At 37.4% G+C, this 17,690-nt stretch overlaps 1 protein-coding gene across 1 annotated transcript; it reads left to right on the plus strand.

Moving 5' to 3' along the window:
• The first annotated feature begins 3,189 nt into the window (after positions 1–3,189).
• LOC145613354 (adenylate kinase-like) lies at positions 3,190–15,008 on the plus strand. Its single transcript, XM_081668449.1, has 4 exons — positions 3,190–3,611; positions 12,041–12,181; positions 13,647–13,919; positions 14,559–15,008. Exons 1-4 carry the CDS (start codon positions 3,318–3,320, stop codon positions 14,700–14,702), a joined length of 852 nt encoding a protein of 283 aa, XP_081524575.1. The 5' UTR covers positions 3,190–3,317; the 3' UTR covers positions 14,703–15,008.
• Positions 15,009–17,690: the final 2,682 nt, after the last annotated feature.

Genomic DNA, 17,690 nt, shown 5'->3' on the forward strand with positions numbered 1-17,690 from the left:
CAAATCAATTACTATTATTAAATATTATTTATTATTATTAAATATTACTTATTATTAATATTATAATTATTAAATATTATTTATTTATTATTATTAATATTATTATTATAATTCCTATATTACTTATTATTATAATTATTAAATATTATTTATTTATTATTATTATTAATTATTTTTTATTGTTATTATTAAATATTAAATATTTATTATAATTATTAAATATTAAATATTTATTATAATTATTAAATATTAATTATTTATTTTAATTATTAAATATAAATTATTATTATAATAATTTAATATTAAGTATTATTTTAAACGAGAGTGAAGAATATCTCAAGTGATTAGAGCTTCACTCAAAATTATACGAAATAGGAGATACTGGGATTAATTCTCACCCAGGTTCATAGACCGATTAAAAATAAAAAAAATAAAAAAATTTGTTTATCAAATAATATTCCTCAACACCAAGTACATATCCCAAAGAGGAGAATGCGAATAAGACCCCTCAGAGATGCGAACAAGACTTTTATTTGCCTAATTCCTAAAGAGGAGAATGCGAATAGGGTAGACCTCTTCAGGCCTATCGGGCTGTGTAACACGATCTACAAAGTGATTTCCAAGTGCTTGGTGAACAGACTAAAGCCAATTATGGGAGATCTCATCAGTGAATTCCAGAATGCTTTTGTCCTAGGGAGGCTGATGACGGATAGTGCAATTTTGGGGCATGAGTTGATTCAGTATGTGAAGGGAAGGAGGAAAAAAATGGAATATATGCAGGGGTCATGAAGGTGGATCTGAACAAAGCGTATGACAGAATCAAGTGGGAATTCATCAATAAGATTCTCAGGCAGATGGCATTTCCGGAGAGGTGGATTCAATGGATAAACCAGTGTATAACCACAGTTAAATATGTTGTCTTAGTCAATGGAGAGCAGACAGAATGGTTTACCCCAAGGGCAGCGCTTCGGCAGGGAGATCACCTGTCACCTTATCTGTTTATCCTATGTATGGAAGCCCTATCGAGAAGATTAGATTGGCTCCAGGTGCATGGGAGAATTGTGGGCCTTAGAGCCGCGAGGAGGAGCCCCGAGATCACTCATTTATTTTTTGCTGATGATGCCCTGCTGTTTTTTAGGCCGAGCCCAGACGTGTGTAAGGAACTTCGTATAGCTCTTGATGACTTCTGTAGGGTCTCTGGAGAAGTAGTAAGTTCTAAGTAATATTTTGTTATGTTCAACCCAAACACTCCTTCAACTTTTGTCAGGTTTCTCAGAAAGGTCTTGGGCACCTCGAGCAAGAATGAATTTGGAAAGTACTTAGGGTGTCCAATGGAGGTGGATGGGAGGAATCGTTCACAGTTCAGTTGGATAGTGGAAAAGGTCTATCAGAAGATGCTGTCTTGGAAGTTCAGCGCCTTGTCACAGGCAGGGAGGTTGATCTTAATAAATTCTATCTTGGTGGCTATGGCTTCGCACGTTCTTGCTCTTTTTCTACTGCCGAAGAATATTTTGCGAAAAATAAGCTCCTTGTGCTTGAGGTTTTTTTGGGCAGGAGTGAAGGACAGGAGGCCTGTTTACTGGGTCAAAAAGGAAATCCTTGAAAGGCACAAGGCAGAAGGGGGCTTGGGACTACGAAATGTGCATAAACTCAACCGAGCACTCATCGCAAAACAGGCATGGAGAATCCATAGTCAAAGGGACCTTTTAGTGAGCAGACTCTTAATTGGGAAATATGGCCACTCACCGATGGAGAAAGCGGCAATGGATAAGACCCCTCAGAGATGCTCGTGGATTTATCGGGGAATGATCAGGGTGACAAGTCAATTGAAAGGTGCTTTTTGGTACAGAGTAGGGAATGGTAAGGGTGTGGAGACTGAAAACGACAGGTGGACAGCCTCAGGGTTGGTCAGGATGGATCCTAGTGTTTCTGCGGAGGATAAAAATAGATACAAAATGGTTAAGGATCTACTTAATGACAAAGGGGAGTGGAGGGTTAGGGAGATCTGGAACCTGTTTAACTTCAATGATGCACATAAGATCTTAAGTGTAGAACCGAGAGTTGGGAGGAAAGATGAACTTTTATGGGGAGAGACGGAAAATGGGGAGTACACGGTCAAGTCGGGGTACAATTGGTTGAGGAGGGGACCAAGTGCAGATAGAGGGTGTAGATTTTGGAAAGAATATTGGAAGATAGACATTAAACCCTCCTGGTTGATGCTCGGTTGGAGAATTATGAATGGTGCATGCAGTAGTAAGGCTGAGCTTCTGAGGCGGGGAATGAATGTGAACCCGTTATGTGTTCTTTGTATGAAAGACCTGGAGACTACAGGACACCTTTTTAGGGACTGCCAAATATCTAGAAGAATTTGGTCGAGTTGCCAATTAGGAATTAGAATCCAAGAGGAACGACAGGATATCAGGGTTTGGTTGCGTAACTTCTTATGGTACGCCATGAGGATGAAGCCTGTGAATCCTATTCTTGCAGGCTCATTTCTAGCAGTAATATGGAACTTATGGATACACAGAAATGAAGTCATCTTCGGAGGGGAGTTTGCTCTCCTAGCCAGATAATGAAATCCTGCAGTATGAGTCTTACTGCAGTTTGCAAGGACCGGAAAAGAAAAAGGAAGATGAGCACATGCAGCCTAACAAGGTTCTTGGGTCCGAGGACTTAAACTACTGGCACAGAGGAACGCATGAATCCAGTCAAGTAATCATTGTGGCTGTGGATGGAGCGTGGAAGAAAACGCTTGGGAAGCAGGTTGAAGTAGCAATTGGATGGGTAATGGAGAAGGACAGATGGGTTCTCGGCAAAGGGAGCAAGCAAGTTTTGGGTTCATCCGCATTGCATTGCGAGTTATTAGCAATAAAAGAAGGGATTGTTGAAGCAAGTGCAAGGTTCAACCAGATCGAGGTCAGAACTGATAGCAAGCTGGCGGTTATGATAACCAGAAACCCGAAATCAAGCCCAAAAGAATTGAGGACTCTAGTGGAGGATATCCTTTTGCTGATTGAGAATTTTTCGTATTTTTGTTGTTGCTATGTTTCGAGGAGTGGTGTCTCTAAAGCCCATGACCTGGCTACTAGGGCCAGGAGGAGGGTGTAGGAGATCAGTCATCTCTCTTTTGTTTTCCCGCTGTCAAAAAAAAAAAAGAAAAAAAAAAAGAAAAGGTACATCCCAAAACTTCCTCAACAATTCCAAAAATAGCAAGTACACATTAACCTGTAAAATCCAGGACTAGGAGAAAAGGACGCGCCATTACCCTTTTCTCTTCCCACCATTCTCACCTTCATTCTCTCTCACTCACCTCAACAATGGCCGCCATTACTCGCCTTGCTAACCATTCAAGGTCATCCACCTTCCCCTCTATTTGGAAGGCCATGATTACGACATCCGCTTCCGCCTCCGCCTCCGCCTCCGCCTCATCCTCTCCGTCATCTGGGTCAGATCTGAGCTCCAGAAACGTGCAGTGGGTGTTCTTGGGTTGTCCTGGCGTCGGAAAAGGCACATATGCTAGTCGCCTTTCTAGTCTCCTCGGCGTCCCTCATATCGCCACCGGTGACCTCGTCCGACATGAGCTCTCTTCCAATGGCCCTCTTTCTCATCAGGTCCAACTTTTCTCCCTTAATTTATATTTCATTCTAACTGATTTGATATTGAATCTCGAAATCAATGTGATATTGAAACAATTTTTATTTTTTGAGTTGTAAATTTGTGCTTTTCGTGCATTTTCGGATGGAATTGATGATATGCTTCGCTAACTGAATCGATTTGATGATGTAGGATTAGGGTTATGTTAATAAAAATTTAGTGAATTCATAGGTAGTTTTCATGGGTTTTCGGAATTAGTATGGAATTTTAATTTTACTCTTGTACAGAAATAGAATTTGGGCTCTTAGTCTGTAATTTTTGTACAATTTAAAGTCCATTTAATCAGTTTAATTGTTTTCATTAGCAAAAGAATCATTTGCAAATGATTATGAAAATACAGAAATTGCATTTTATTTTTTGAGTGATTATTAACAATCTATCTATTTGGAATATACAAAATGGGTTTATTTGGCTGCTTGGAGCAAAGGGAGTTACTTGATTGGATACAAGCTTTTTGCATTATTGGTTTGGGTCATTTTTTACTCACAAGATTTGGGAATCCAGTTTTTGGGTCATTTTAATTTTCCCATTTCCTTTGCCTTATTGTTTCCTCCACTCCTTTCTACAATAATTCCCCACTGCCCAAGCGTTTCATTATAATATAATGGCTCATTTGACATTGACCACCGCCAAGACCTACAATACCACCCGACTGCTCAATGGCCTACCCAACGAGAGATTGTTATACGCACCCAAGTGTACGGTATGTGTTTGTTCATTTGATGATTAAATGAGCAATAATCATCTAAATGAGCAAAAACTACTCTTGGGTGCACCGTGTACCCGAGTGTATAAAACAATTCTACAACCCAACCCTAGCCTCCCCACCTCTAACTCAATCCAGGCTGCCAACCACCCTGCTGTCAGCCTGTCACCCCATCATTGACACCACCCTTCTACCCTGCAGGTTCGCAAAACTCTAGATACCTTGCAGCCAAACCACATTGCTGCCAACTAGTTACCCCATCCCCGACTTCACCTACCCATTAAACCACCTCAACCAACCCAAAACCAACCAATGCCAACCACTTCAAGTTCAAATCAAGATATCTATTAAAAAATAGAACCTAATTTCTTATATATAGAATTTACACTTTCATGGAAATTAATGCCACAGATTATTATCCAAAAAACAATCCCAGCTGTTCTCATGGACAAGGTATAATATAAAGAGCTCAGAACTGGAGTTCCATAAAGTCCAAGTAAATAAGAGATAAGCAACCAATGTCTATATATTGTATTATTGTAGTTCCTTATTCCAAACAAGTCCACCAGGTTCTTGGGTATATTAAGAACAAAAAAAAAAAAAGAGATATAATGTTCTTAGGTGGCCTCTACCCCTCTATCCTTCCTTGCCCATTGTTCTCTGCATGTAGTTGCAATTTTCTATCTCCTCTCTCCACTCTCCACCGTAACAGTTTTCACTTTAGAAATATAAGAAGAGATGAAGTTCTTAGACCATTCCATTCTTATATAAACCTATTTCTAAACAGAATATATCCTATCCATCCCCAAACAATAGTCATGGTATCCTACAATCGACAAAAACAAGCACAATCTCTATATATGCACCGTATAATAAAATAGAATTTGTTTAAAAAGCATTTAACAGAAAATTAAGAAATTAGAAATCACTGGCTGAATTGTTCACATTGAAAAAGAGGTAGCTGAGCCTAAATATGATGATATGTTCAGGCTTTATTTTTTCCCAGAACTGACATAGAAATCAAGCATAGCTTAAAATGAGAATTAGCTGCCTCATTAACAAAATTGTTTACAAAAACTTATAAATCAACTTGGCTCTAAATTCATAAATGTTGCTCAACTTTATAAGTTCCCAATAAAAAAATAAAAAAGACCATAACAGAACATCCCATCTAAACAGTTACATTCCTCTCTAACAGCCCCGCGCCTTGTTCTTTAGAGAATGGATTAACTCCGCTTAAAATACAACTCACATAAGTACACTATCTCTAGACATCCAACTCAATCACATCAAATCAATACCAACACGATGACAATTGGAACAAACAATTTCTTCTTACAGAAAACTTGTAAACTCAATTCACATCCTCAGAAAATCAACGAACATATATGAACAATAAATAGCAATAAAATCTCAGTAAACTTGATATTAATCCAATAAATAGCATCATATAATTCAGCAGTAAAATACCAAAGTCCAATACTCATCTCATCAATCAATAGAAGAAAAACACTGCATAGATTCATCCATTGCAAGAGATCGAAAGTGAAAAAAAAAATTAAAAATTCAGCATAAATAAAATTAATTAATTTAAACGGACACTAAAATTTCATAAGAACATACCCTCCTTGGGTTTGCCGAAAATACTCGCAAACATGATTAACTATGGCGGTTTGATCCCTAACAATCAACTAAAGACACCCAGAAAAGGAGAACAAGATTTAGAGCGGGAGGAAACTGTGTAAAATTGAGAAAATGGGGCTGGATAAAAAAAATGATTGATTTGATCAGTTAAGAGAATTAATTTCCTTGACAATATGCATCTTGAATAGTAGCAAATCAATCAATCAATCAATCAATCAAAGCCTTAATCCCAAAAGTGGGGTCGGCTAACATGAACCAAATTTGATTATTCCGTGTAGTCATCCACATAAATCTTTCTCCTCCATCCCTTACGATCCAAAACTTCATCCTCACGTAAATCCATGCACTTCATATCCTTCCTCACTCCTTCCAACCAAGTCATCTTTGGTCTCCCTCTTCCTCGTTTAATCCCTCCATGGTCCCACTCTTCCACTCTTCGCACCGGTGCACCCTCGGGTCTCCGTCTTACATGTCCAAACCAACGCAGACGATTTTCCCTTAATTTATCTACAATGCCCGCCACACCTACTTTCTTGCGAATAACCTCATTTCTGATTCTATCTCTTAAAGTGTTTCCACACATCCACCTTAACATGCGCATTTCCGTAACCTCCATCTTTTTAATATGCTCTTTCTTAGAAGCCCAACATTCTGTACCATAGAGCAACACTGGTCTTATGGCAGTCCTGTAGAATTTTCCCTTCAACTTTAAGGGAATGCTGCGGTCGCATAGCACTCCCGTGGCCGCTCTCCATTTAAGCCACCCTGACTTAATCCTGTGGGTCACGTCTTGATCAATGTCACCATTCTTCTGGATGATCGACCCTAGGTACTTAAAACATTCACTCATGGTCAAATCCTTTCCATCCAAACTCACCACTTCATTGCTTGTCCCCCTCTGAGTGCCAAAACGACATACCAAATATTCAGTCTTACTCCGACTTAGCTTAAACCCTCTAGATTCCAACCTTTGCCTCCATTGCTCCAACTTGACATTAACCCCATCCTTAGTCTCATCCACCAAAACGATATCATCTGCGAACAGCATACACCATGGAACCTCATCTTGAATTGGTCTAGTTAATTCGTCTAGAACCGTTGCAAAAAGAAAAGGGCTTAATGCAGACCCTTGATGCAATCCGATTGTAATAGGGAAATCTTTTGTCAACCCTCCGCATGTCCTCACATTTGTTGACACATCCCGATACATATCCTTAACTAGGTCTACATACCTTCGTGGGATACCTTTCTTCAACATTGCCCACCAAAGTATCTCTCTTGGCACCTTGTCATATGCCTTCTCTAAATCAATAAAGACCATATGAAGATCTTTCTTCTTTACCCTATAAAACTCCATCATTTGTCTTATCAAATGGATTGCCTCCATAGTAGATCTCCCAGGCATAAAACCAAATTGGTTATCTGAAATGCTTGTGCATGCCCTCAACCTTTGTTCAATCACCCTTTCCCACAACTTCATAGTATGGCTCATAAGCTTAATTCCTCGATAGTTAGAACAATCTTGAGCGTCTCCTTTGTTTTTATAAACCGGGACCAAGGTGCTCTTCCTCCAATCTTGTGGGATCCTTGTAGCCGTCCATATCTTATCCTTGAATAGTAGCAAATGATAGTTAAAAAGGTTTGAGAGGAATTTCAATTGTGGAAAGATAAGAAGCTAACAAAAAAAGCACAAATCTGGAAATTTCGTCAACTTCAATGCAACAACAATGAAAACCCCAAATCAATCCAAATCAAATCAAGCAACAAATCAATCCAAATTTAGGATTCTTAAAATCATCGCAAAAATCAGTTGTTTTCCTCTAAATTCAAACACAAAAAAGGCTTTTATTTGGGGAAAATCGGAAATTAGGGCACCTAAATCTATGAAATTGAGGCAAGTCCTCAAAAACTGTATATTAAAGAAAGGAATAGCTGTTGTAGCTACCGCTTTCTAAGAAGTGAGTGAGACCGGGGAGGGCTCACGAACGTTTAAGTATAAGCTTGAAAGAACTAAGCTGGGAGTTCGTTTTGTGTCAATAAGTCGAGGAAGGATTATGTTATGAGCCACTTCTCATTGGATTTCACGAGCCCGGTCGCTTGTTTCAACTTTATGAGAAACGTACCTGTAATTGTTCGACGGTATAAGGTTTAAAGAAATGGGCACCTCGATTTTGCTTCCAATTGAAAAAAATTTAATCACCTTGATCTTAATCTCCTCTCAAATCCCCAAAGTAAACCATATCATTTTTAAGAAAATCGGCGAAATGGGTAGCTCTATTTTGCATCCTATTTGATAATACTTTGAATTACCAGCTCGATAATTGAGAAAAATAAAAGAGGAATCTAGGGTTAAGACATGAATATAAAATCTGGGTTTTAGGAATTTGCCAGTCATCGTTTTTTTTTTTTTTTTTTTTTTTTTTTTTTTTTTTTTTTTAAATTTTTCCTGAATAATCAAAAAAATTGGGAATTGGGTTTAATAGGAAAGATAAGTGCTTTTCATTAACAACAAAGAAGAAAGGGGTTAAAAAAAAAAAGTAATAAAAATGGGTTTCTAGGATTGGATTTGAGCTACGCCCAAAGACATAGTCAAAGAAGTGAAAATGAGGGAAATTTGTTTTAATGGAAGTGAGAAAACCAAGCGTATTCTTCAATGGAAGATAGAGATGAAGAGAGTAAAGAAAGCAGTAGGTGGAACCATGGAAGCCAACTCATTGCATTGTTTGCAATGGCAAAAAAGGCAGTTCACTATTCATTTTCAACGGCGAATTGTGAATACTGATCATAAGACAGTAGCAATTGTTTGCAAATTTTATAAAAGAGTTTTAGATATCCACTTTTTATATTTTTACAATGTCGAGAATTAAAGATATTAATTTTTAAAATAGTGCTTTGGCAAGCGTGAAAAGAGAATGATGTCAACTAAATAAAAATGGAGGTAGTTTTATTTTTTAAGGTGAAGTGAACAGGACCTAACACTTAATGACGTTAATACATCTCTTATCCCTTCTAACACTTATTTTTTTCACTAATATTTCCCCATCAATCACATCCACTTTAGCATAACGCCTTAAACTCCAATATCCTTTCTCCTTTAACATCCAAACTCTCTTAATTAGAAGTCAAAAATAATTTAACAAAACCTTTAAAGGCAGTGTTTGGGAGTCAACATTTCATTTCAAATTCTTCATTTCAATGCGGGGAATTATACTGTTTGAAACACCATAGAATTTTAATTTCATATAATGTTTTTCTATGTTGTTTGGTAAAATCATGGAAGTCCAATTCCAATATAGCAAAATATGAACATTTTGATTAATTTTTTTTGAAAAAGTGATGAACCCTATATTTAGAATCCCAAAATAATTTATTTATTTATTTATCTATTTTTTTTAAAACAAGGTACCAAATCCAATCGAGATTTTGTATGTACATCTATTTTGAGGTATCATCCCTCAAATTCCTCTGATTAAAGTGCGTCGGTTATAGTGGAAGATTGGTGGCTTGAATGCGACGGCGGCAGACATTGATGTTGTGGTGGTGGTTGCTAAAACTAATGTCATCGTGGTGGTGGAGTTATGATGGTGGTTTTGGAGGAAAGAGATTAGTAGAGTAGAATGAGAGATTGAAGAGAGAGAAAGAGCACAAATTGCAAATACTATCTTTTAGAAGGAAGAAACAATCAATGTATGAGAGCAGGGACCTCATGGAATTCAAATGATTGGTTTTTATTTGTCATTTCCATTTAATCTTTTATAAGCTATTTCTGATTACCTTAGAATTTGAACTAATCCTATCATTTCAAATTCTTGGCTCTCCAAACAATGGAATTAGCCCAATTCCAGAATTTGAAATGAAATCAAATCCAAACAGAGCATAAATGAATTCAAAGTTTCAAACATAAATCTTGAAATGTTAAATCAAAATTCAATTTATATCTTACCCACTAAACCCTACAATAGAGTCTATCAATCAAGGATGCCACCATTTCAAAAATTCTAACAGTTTCCATGGCGTCTTTCATCTTTCCCTCTTTACTCCTTACCCTATATTCCATTCCTTCCTCCCCCCCCCCCCTTTCTCTCTCTCTCTCTCTCTCTCTCTCTCTCTCTCTCTCTCCATTCAACCCCACTTTATCTTTCCTCTTGCTAAAAACGACCATGGTAGGAACATCTTATCCGGTAGTCCTCAGATCTACATTACCAAAGCCTTAATTTCTCAAATTTCCCTTCAAAGTCTCTATCAATTCATCAATGACAACACCTATAACAATCACACAATGCATTGGGGAAGGATAACAATTGCTCAATGGATTGGGGAAGGATAAGGTTGGTGGTGGTTCCATTGAGAGGGTATACAACATGGAGGATGAACAGGCAATGCATAGATAAATTTTCGGGAGAAGAGATATGATTTTGGTGTTTTTATTTTTTAAATCGGTATCGTGTTTGGTTGGTTGTTACTTGGCAGATTCTAGCCAATTGTCAGCGAGAAGTGGCGGCATCATGGTGATCCAAAAACATAGAAGATAATCGGAGAAATTGCAATTGAGCGGGAGAGAAGTAACATTTGAATTGGTGAAATTGAAGAGAATTCGAGAATTGGAAGCATATCGTGGTTCTCTTTCAACAGTAGAGGGAGATAATGATTTATAACAGTAGTGGCGATTCTGGGCGTATGTGATTGGTATAGTGGTAGTGGTCATGTGGAGAGAGATGGGAGCGAAGGGAAGGAGAAAGATTAGGGGACGGATTAGTGGTTTATTACTTTATTCTAGGATTCAGGTCACCTGGAAGCATATTTAGGCTACAATACAACAAATAAAGAAAGAGGGGGGAATAGTTAGTATTGATTGATGAGTGTAATCTTCTCAATACACCCTTTCATTCGAGTGGAAAGGAGCTCTCCAACTAAGCAAAAGCTTAACAATGTTTTATCATGATTATTACAATAGATGAATAGAATATCCTCCCTTAAATACACTTAGCCTGCTAACAACTTGCTAACAGATTCTTCTCTCTCTATACCAAACTCTTTAACAGAATTATTAATATTAATGACTCCCTTGCCCTTGCATCATTAGTTGATTTTACTGCCCTTGCCATGCTTCTTACATGCATAAGTGATCACCATTTGGAGGTCTAGGAACATCTCTAGCAGTTTAACTAGGGATTTGTGGGGATAGTTAGAGATTTATGGATTGATTATGGGCTATAGCTAACAAAGTTAATGTCCATTGTCCATTAAGGGTATGTGATGTGTTTTTGTAAAATTGAGTGCCATATGGTTAATTTGAAAAAGTTGCGCGTATATTGTGAATAAATCGAAAAATTTAGGCTTATATACTGAAAACATTGAAAAATTTAAGATTGCATGTTGTAAACCAAAAGTTCAGCAACCATACCCATTTTCTCCACAATAGAGGGGAGACCATGGACAAAGGGGTTAAGGGGGAGGGAGAAGAGGAGGAGGAGGAGGAAAATGTATGCCACTAAATCCAACAACTTTAGGTGTTGTAAGCAGAGGGAAATTGAGAGGAGATGGAATATAAAAAGGGTAAAAAGGGTGGTGGTGTGGGTGTTTGAAGAATTCACTTTCTCAACCTATCACTTTATATTAGGTTTGACTTTTTACGTATCTGCCATTATAGGCTTAAAAGTCTGAAACCAAAAACCATATGATTTGTTTTAAAGGAATAGTTAGATGCTTTATTTCATATCATGGGTGTACTACTCTCTGCTATTGCAAGATAGTTATTTTTGATGTACTTCTGTAATATGTTACAATTACTCAATAAAAATTGGTTTGTTAAATTAAGCACCTGCTATGGAGAGTTACCATCACTTAGCTACATCCCCCATCAAATATATATATAAACCGTATTCTATTATAGACACACAACAATTGACTATTAATGACTACGTATAGCCCCCCCCCCCCCCCCCCCCCCCCCCCCCCCCAAAAAAAAAAAAAAAAAAAAAACGCCCAGGCTTTTCGTCTTCCTAACATTTATATTTTGTTCATTCTGACTTCCAGCTTGCTGAAATTGTCAACCAAGGTAAACTAGTATCCGATGAAATAATAATTTCTCTGTTATCAAAGAGGCTTGAGACTGGAGAAACAAGAGGTGAATCAGGTTTCATTCTTGACGGATTTCCACGTACTATTAGACAAGCAGTAAGTTTCTTTTTATTGTTGGAGCAAACCTTTTTATACAATATTGTATCAGATATAAACATGTGGGTTAATTTGTTTCCTATTTGAGTTACAATGCCAGGCTTTATTTTTTTTCAAATGCTATATTTATTTATTTAATTATTTCTGTTCCTCACATGTTATCAGATTTTTGTTGCTCTCTTTAGTTTAAACAAAACATCCTACTTCATTATGTAGGTTTTTAAATTTCTATATATTGTTAAATTCTATGATGTATTGTCTTGAGATGTAAACCACTCTAAAAGTTTGATTTTTTTTGGGTTGCAATACCTTCATTGGTTCTTGTATTATAGAATAGCTGCGTAGTTGTATCTGTATCTCCTTGTAGCATATTGTACTAACTTTATTCACAATCTACTTCTTGAGAGGTAAACATTGTATACCACTATAAAGGTTTAATTTTTTTTTTTTTTGGTTTATGCAATACCGTAAATGGTTCTAGTATTATAGAGTAGCTGTATAAATGTATTTGTAACCCCTTGTAGCATATTGTATTAGCTTTGTACATGATCTAGTTTTCTTAAATATTTATTCTCAAGTGACCTGATGTGAATTATTGATCCGAAAATCAACAAAACACAAGGGATATGTTTAAGTCTAATTCTATACAGGAAATCCACCAAGAATTAAACAAAAACTAAGATTAATCAATTAAGAATCCACCTAATTAATCAATCCAAACGAATGTTTTAACTAAAACAAGCAAAACAGCAATTGATCACAATCAACAAAAACTCAAGTATGCAACTTAAGAAATAAATCTGAATATTAATCTCTGTGTTTATTCGTGTGTTTTACAGCCCTATTTATAAGACTTAGTTTACCTAGGAAGATTAGGACAAGTTCCTAATTCAATCCTAATTAAACTAGAATTCTAACTTGCTTGAAGAGCAAGCACCTTGGCGCACAAGCATACACCAAACTCCTTGGAGAACAAGCACACGCCTAAACTGATTTATTTTGCTAACTAACTGATTTTTAAAGCAACTAAATAAATAAATAAATAAAAATTAAAGAACTAAATAAAGATTAAAGATCCTAATGCTTGAACCAAGAAAAACCCTTTCAAGTGAAAGGTAAAAACTTGTAAGCAAAAATCTAAGTAAAGAAAATTCAAGAAAGTTCAAGAAAGTGAACTAGACTCCAAGAAAAACCTCTAAGCAAACCGTGGCTTTGCTTTGATATCCAAGAAAGTGTCCATGCAATGCTTGGCTTGAATCAATGTTTAGGGATAAACTATCTTGATGCATGATAAGCAAATCTTCGAAGTTCTCCATGCTTAGACTTGCATCATGACCTTATTCTACTTTTGTAGTTGTGAAAATTTGTTTGATGCCTCTTTGTTTTGCATATTAGAATGAGTATCATGTATTATTATTTTTGTTTTTTTCCTTGGGGTCTGCTCACACCTTGGTTCTGATTTCAGGAAATATTGGAAGGAGTTGCTGATATAGATTTGGTGGTTAATTTGAGATTACCTGAGAAAGCTTTAATAGAGAAATGCCTTGGTAGAAGGATCTGTGGCCAGTGTGGTAAAAACTTTAATGTCGCCTCTATTAATATCAAGGGTGAGAATGGAATGCCTGACATAAGTATGGCTCCACTGATGCCCCCTTTGCAGTGTGCTTCCAAACTGATCACCCGAGCTGATGATACTGAAGCAGTTGTGAAAGAAAGGCTTCTTGTATACAGTGAAAAGGTAATTACTACAATCATAGTTTGTTGAATTTCTTAAGGTTTTTATCGATAGTTTCATCATATATGAAGCGTTATCTAGCAAAAACTGAGGGAGTAATAGTCATTTTTTCTTTCTTTCTGATTAGCATGCTTTTGTTATTTACTTTCTCTTAGTTTTCTCTTTTGTGAACAGAATTGTTAAAGAACAGTTGAAGAGTGCTTCTTATACTTTCAAATTATATAAATTATTGAAGAATCTGGCTGTGGCTATAATTTACTGCCAAGAGCATAACTTTCTTTTTTTCCCATGTAAAGATCCTTGTCTAATACTCATCTTCCAATAGCAAGTTGGTCTAGTATTTTTGTAAATGAACTGAAGTCTGGGATGATCAAGCTGGTTTATCAGAGCAGAAAGGATTTCAGGCTTGTTACTCAAACTTGTATTATAGAAAGAGGAATGAATGGGGTATTAGGGAATTAGAAAATATGAAACTAGGGATTAATTATAACTGCCTTGGCCTCAAATAGGATTTCTCAATAGGACCTGATATTTTATAGCATTTGCCTTCCTTTTCTCTCGTATGTACCTTTTTTTTTTCATCCTCTTTGAATATGATAAATTTACCTATCTGACATAATAGCATTTGAAATATGATTGCAGAGTCAGCCACTAGAAGAGTTTTATCGCAATCGTGCCAAATTATTGGAATTTGACCTCCCTGGGGGCATCCCAGAATCCTGGCCTAAGTTGCTGGAAGCTCTTAATCTTGATGAGCATGAAGAAAAGCTCTCTGCCGCAGCATGATTTTCCATACCATGAAAGTTTGTTATTTTTTGCATGTTCTTGAAGCATGCCAAACAATTTTGTTAGTGGTAACAGAATTTAATTAGTTGCAATAAGTAACTCATACGTGCAATGTGATCATGGCGGATGCCTGGAAAGTTCCTGTACCTTAAAGGTGAAAGAGTTAGACAAGCATTGTTACATAGCCAATCATTTTTTCTTCAGGTCCGTTGTTGCAGGAATGGGTATGTAATTGTTATGATTATTGAGTGTTGCGTTAAATAATGATTGTTAGTTTTGATTGATTATAATTGTCTTTGTTGAGTACTGTTTTGTAATGCTTATGTTCTTATTTGGTCTTGATGTGCACTGTTTCCAAGGGAATTGGCAGTTTGGAGTGTTGAACTGTAGACGTGGTGAGTAGGCACCCGAAAAAAAGGGGCAAAGTTTGCCTCAACAACATAAATTTTTAACAAGGTCCATATAACAATATGACAGCATGAATAGTAGCCAAAACAGGATCAACTTCATCATCGGGTGCCTAAAATATCAATGAAGCTTAGCACCGGAAATTTTGTCAAAGACGTTGAATCTTTAATATTTTATCAACTTTTTGAATATTTTGACATCACATATAGTCTTTAACTAGATCAGTGCCCGTGCATCGCACCCCAATAATAATTTTTTTCCATAATTAATTTGTGATATAATATAAAAGTATGAGGCAATTAATATGAAATATACAAATGTAATGTATATAAGAAATTGAAATAATAAGGCCAAATTATTAAAATTTGTTTGGGGTAATTTTACCCTAACGTGTGGTCCATTCAGAGCGTGACACGTGTCACCCTAGGGTTAATCCAAAATGGACCAACCCCTGTTTGACACGTGTCATCCCAAAGAAATGGGAAAAAAGGCGGCCTTCATGGCCCAAATCTCGAGAAAGCCGCAATGCGGTGCAGCCCACCAATGATTAGGGCTTGATGACCTAATCAAGGGCACAATTCCTGAGAACCCTATAAATAGGGAGATTTTCTCCATTTGGAGACACGTTTTTACCATTTAATACACATTTTACTCTTCGAAAGAGACATCTTGAGCTTGGAATCCGAGCAGATACCCACCTAAATTTCCGCACCTTTTCTGCTCCTATTCAAGTTACTAACTTGATCGTCGGAGGCGGAGCTCCAACCACCCGGAGTCTCCGTTGTTTTGCAGGTATAGCTCACGCCTGGACAAACTTTGTGACGTAACTCTCCCGAGGGACAAAAACACCCAAAACATTTGGCGCCGTCTGTGGGGAGAGTATCTCAAAGATGGTTTAAGAGTCTGTACCACCTCCTGAGCGTCCGGTAGACGAACCAGAAGTTTTTACTGACCAGGAGGATGATGATCCTCAGGTCGAAACCTACATAGCCAGTGATGGCTCTCTGATAACCAAACGCGTCTGGCCCAGAGACACTCTGGAGCGGGGTGCCAGCCAGGCGGGTACAAATCGACCCCCTGGACAGCTAGAAGGGGAAACCCATATGACCAGTGGATCAGCTCCTGTCACTCGAGACGAACTCATGAAATTCATGACAAGTTTCAAGGGTGAAATTAAAGATCTGATCACGAACAGCCGGGCATGCCCAAGCAGGGGTCAGTCGGCAAGAAAGACTCCTCTGGAGAAGGGGAAGTCAGTCAGAGATCGATAGCCAACTCCTCATCCAAAGGAGAAGGCAGCCGGGACCATTGATTGGTCCAAGATTCTTCTGCCTCAGAGGAATACCAACAATCCCTGCCGGACTCAACAGCCGGTGGGAAACAAAAAATCAACTCTTGACGCCTGGGAGATCATCACACGCAAGAGGAATCAGCAGCTGTTTGAGTCAGCTTCTACATCAAGCTTTCCAGACAGCTTCAAGAATACATCTGCAGGGAATGTGCTTTCCTTGCATGAGAGCCATACAGGCGGCAATACCGTATTCTGGCCCTCAGATGATTGGGAATGCACCGTATGTACCACCTCTGGTTTACGGTCCGTATTCTCCTCATTTCATGCAACCAGTCCTCTTCGGAGGTCAGGCGGCATACAGCAATGTCCAGCCACTAGACTAGCAGCTTCGTCTGCTCCGCTTGGGTGAACAACCTTCTGCGTTCACCCAGGAAATAACCGAGGCGGCACAGCCAGTCAAGGTTAAAAATGTGTTGGTAGGTACCTATGACGGTACCTCCAACCCGGAAGATCATCTCATGGCTTACACCAACCTCATGCATTTACAGGGGTTGGATGATACCACCTGGTGTCGATGCTTGATAGGTTGTCGTACACCTGTCAAAAATAAATTCCTAACAAAACCAACTAACAATGTAGTAGGGTAAGTAGGGTCGAATCCACAGAGAGATGGTTATTCAATCTAACTTCTAAGGTATGGAAAAACTAAACTATGTCACGAAATTGGGATAGAAAAATAGTCTAAATTAAAAGAGGGATAAAATAATTAATAAAAAGACCTAGGGTTATGGTTCACCATGTTTATAGTTCTAAATCTATCAAATATCAATAAAAATTAAATCAATCAATAATCTAGAGCAATTGCTAAGCCTACGGTCGGGTCTTAACGCTCTCAATTCAACATATGTAGTTCGGTCGTTAACATAATCAGAATTGCTAATTGTAGGGAAGCCTCTAAAAGTAAGATCTTTCGATTCAAACTCTTATATATTAACATGAATTAATCAAACAATTGATCAGGTTGCAAGATTAACAATAAAACACTATCAATTAGAGAAATTAATAATCAAAATATTAAAAACATCAATCAAGATTCATTGTATAAACATGGATTCCCAAACCCTAGAAATAAACTACTCTAGCATGAAATAAATGATAAAAACTAAATCTAATGAAGAAAGCATAATTAAAAGCAAGAAAATAGAAATAAAATACCTCAATGAATTAAAATAGTAAACCCAAGAATCATCCATGGAAGAATCCATGGAGATGCCATGAAAAACTAGGGT

The sequence above is a fragment of the Chenopodium album genome, chromosome 3 (genome assembly GCF_948465745.1).
Source record: "Chenopodium album chromosome 3, dcCheAlbu1.1, whole genome shotgun sequence".
NCBI classification, from domain to species: domain Eukaryota; kingdom Viridiplantae; phylum Streptophyta; class Magnoliopsida; order Caryophyllales; family Amaranthaceae; genus Chenopodium; species Chenopodium album.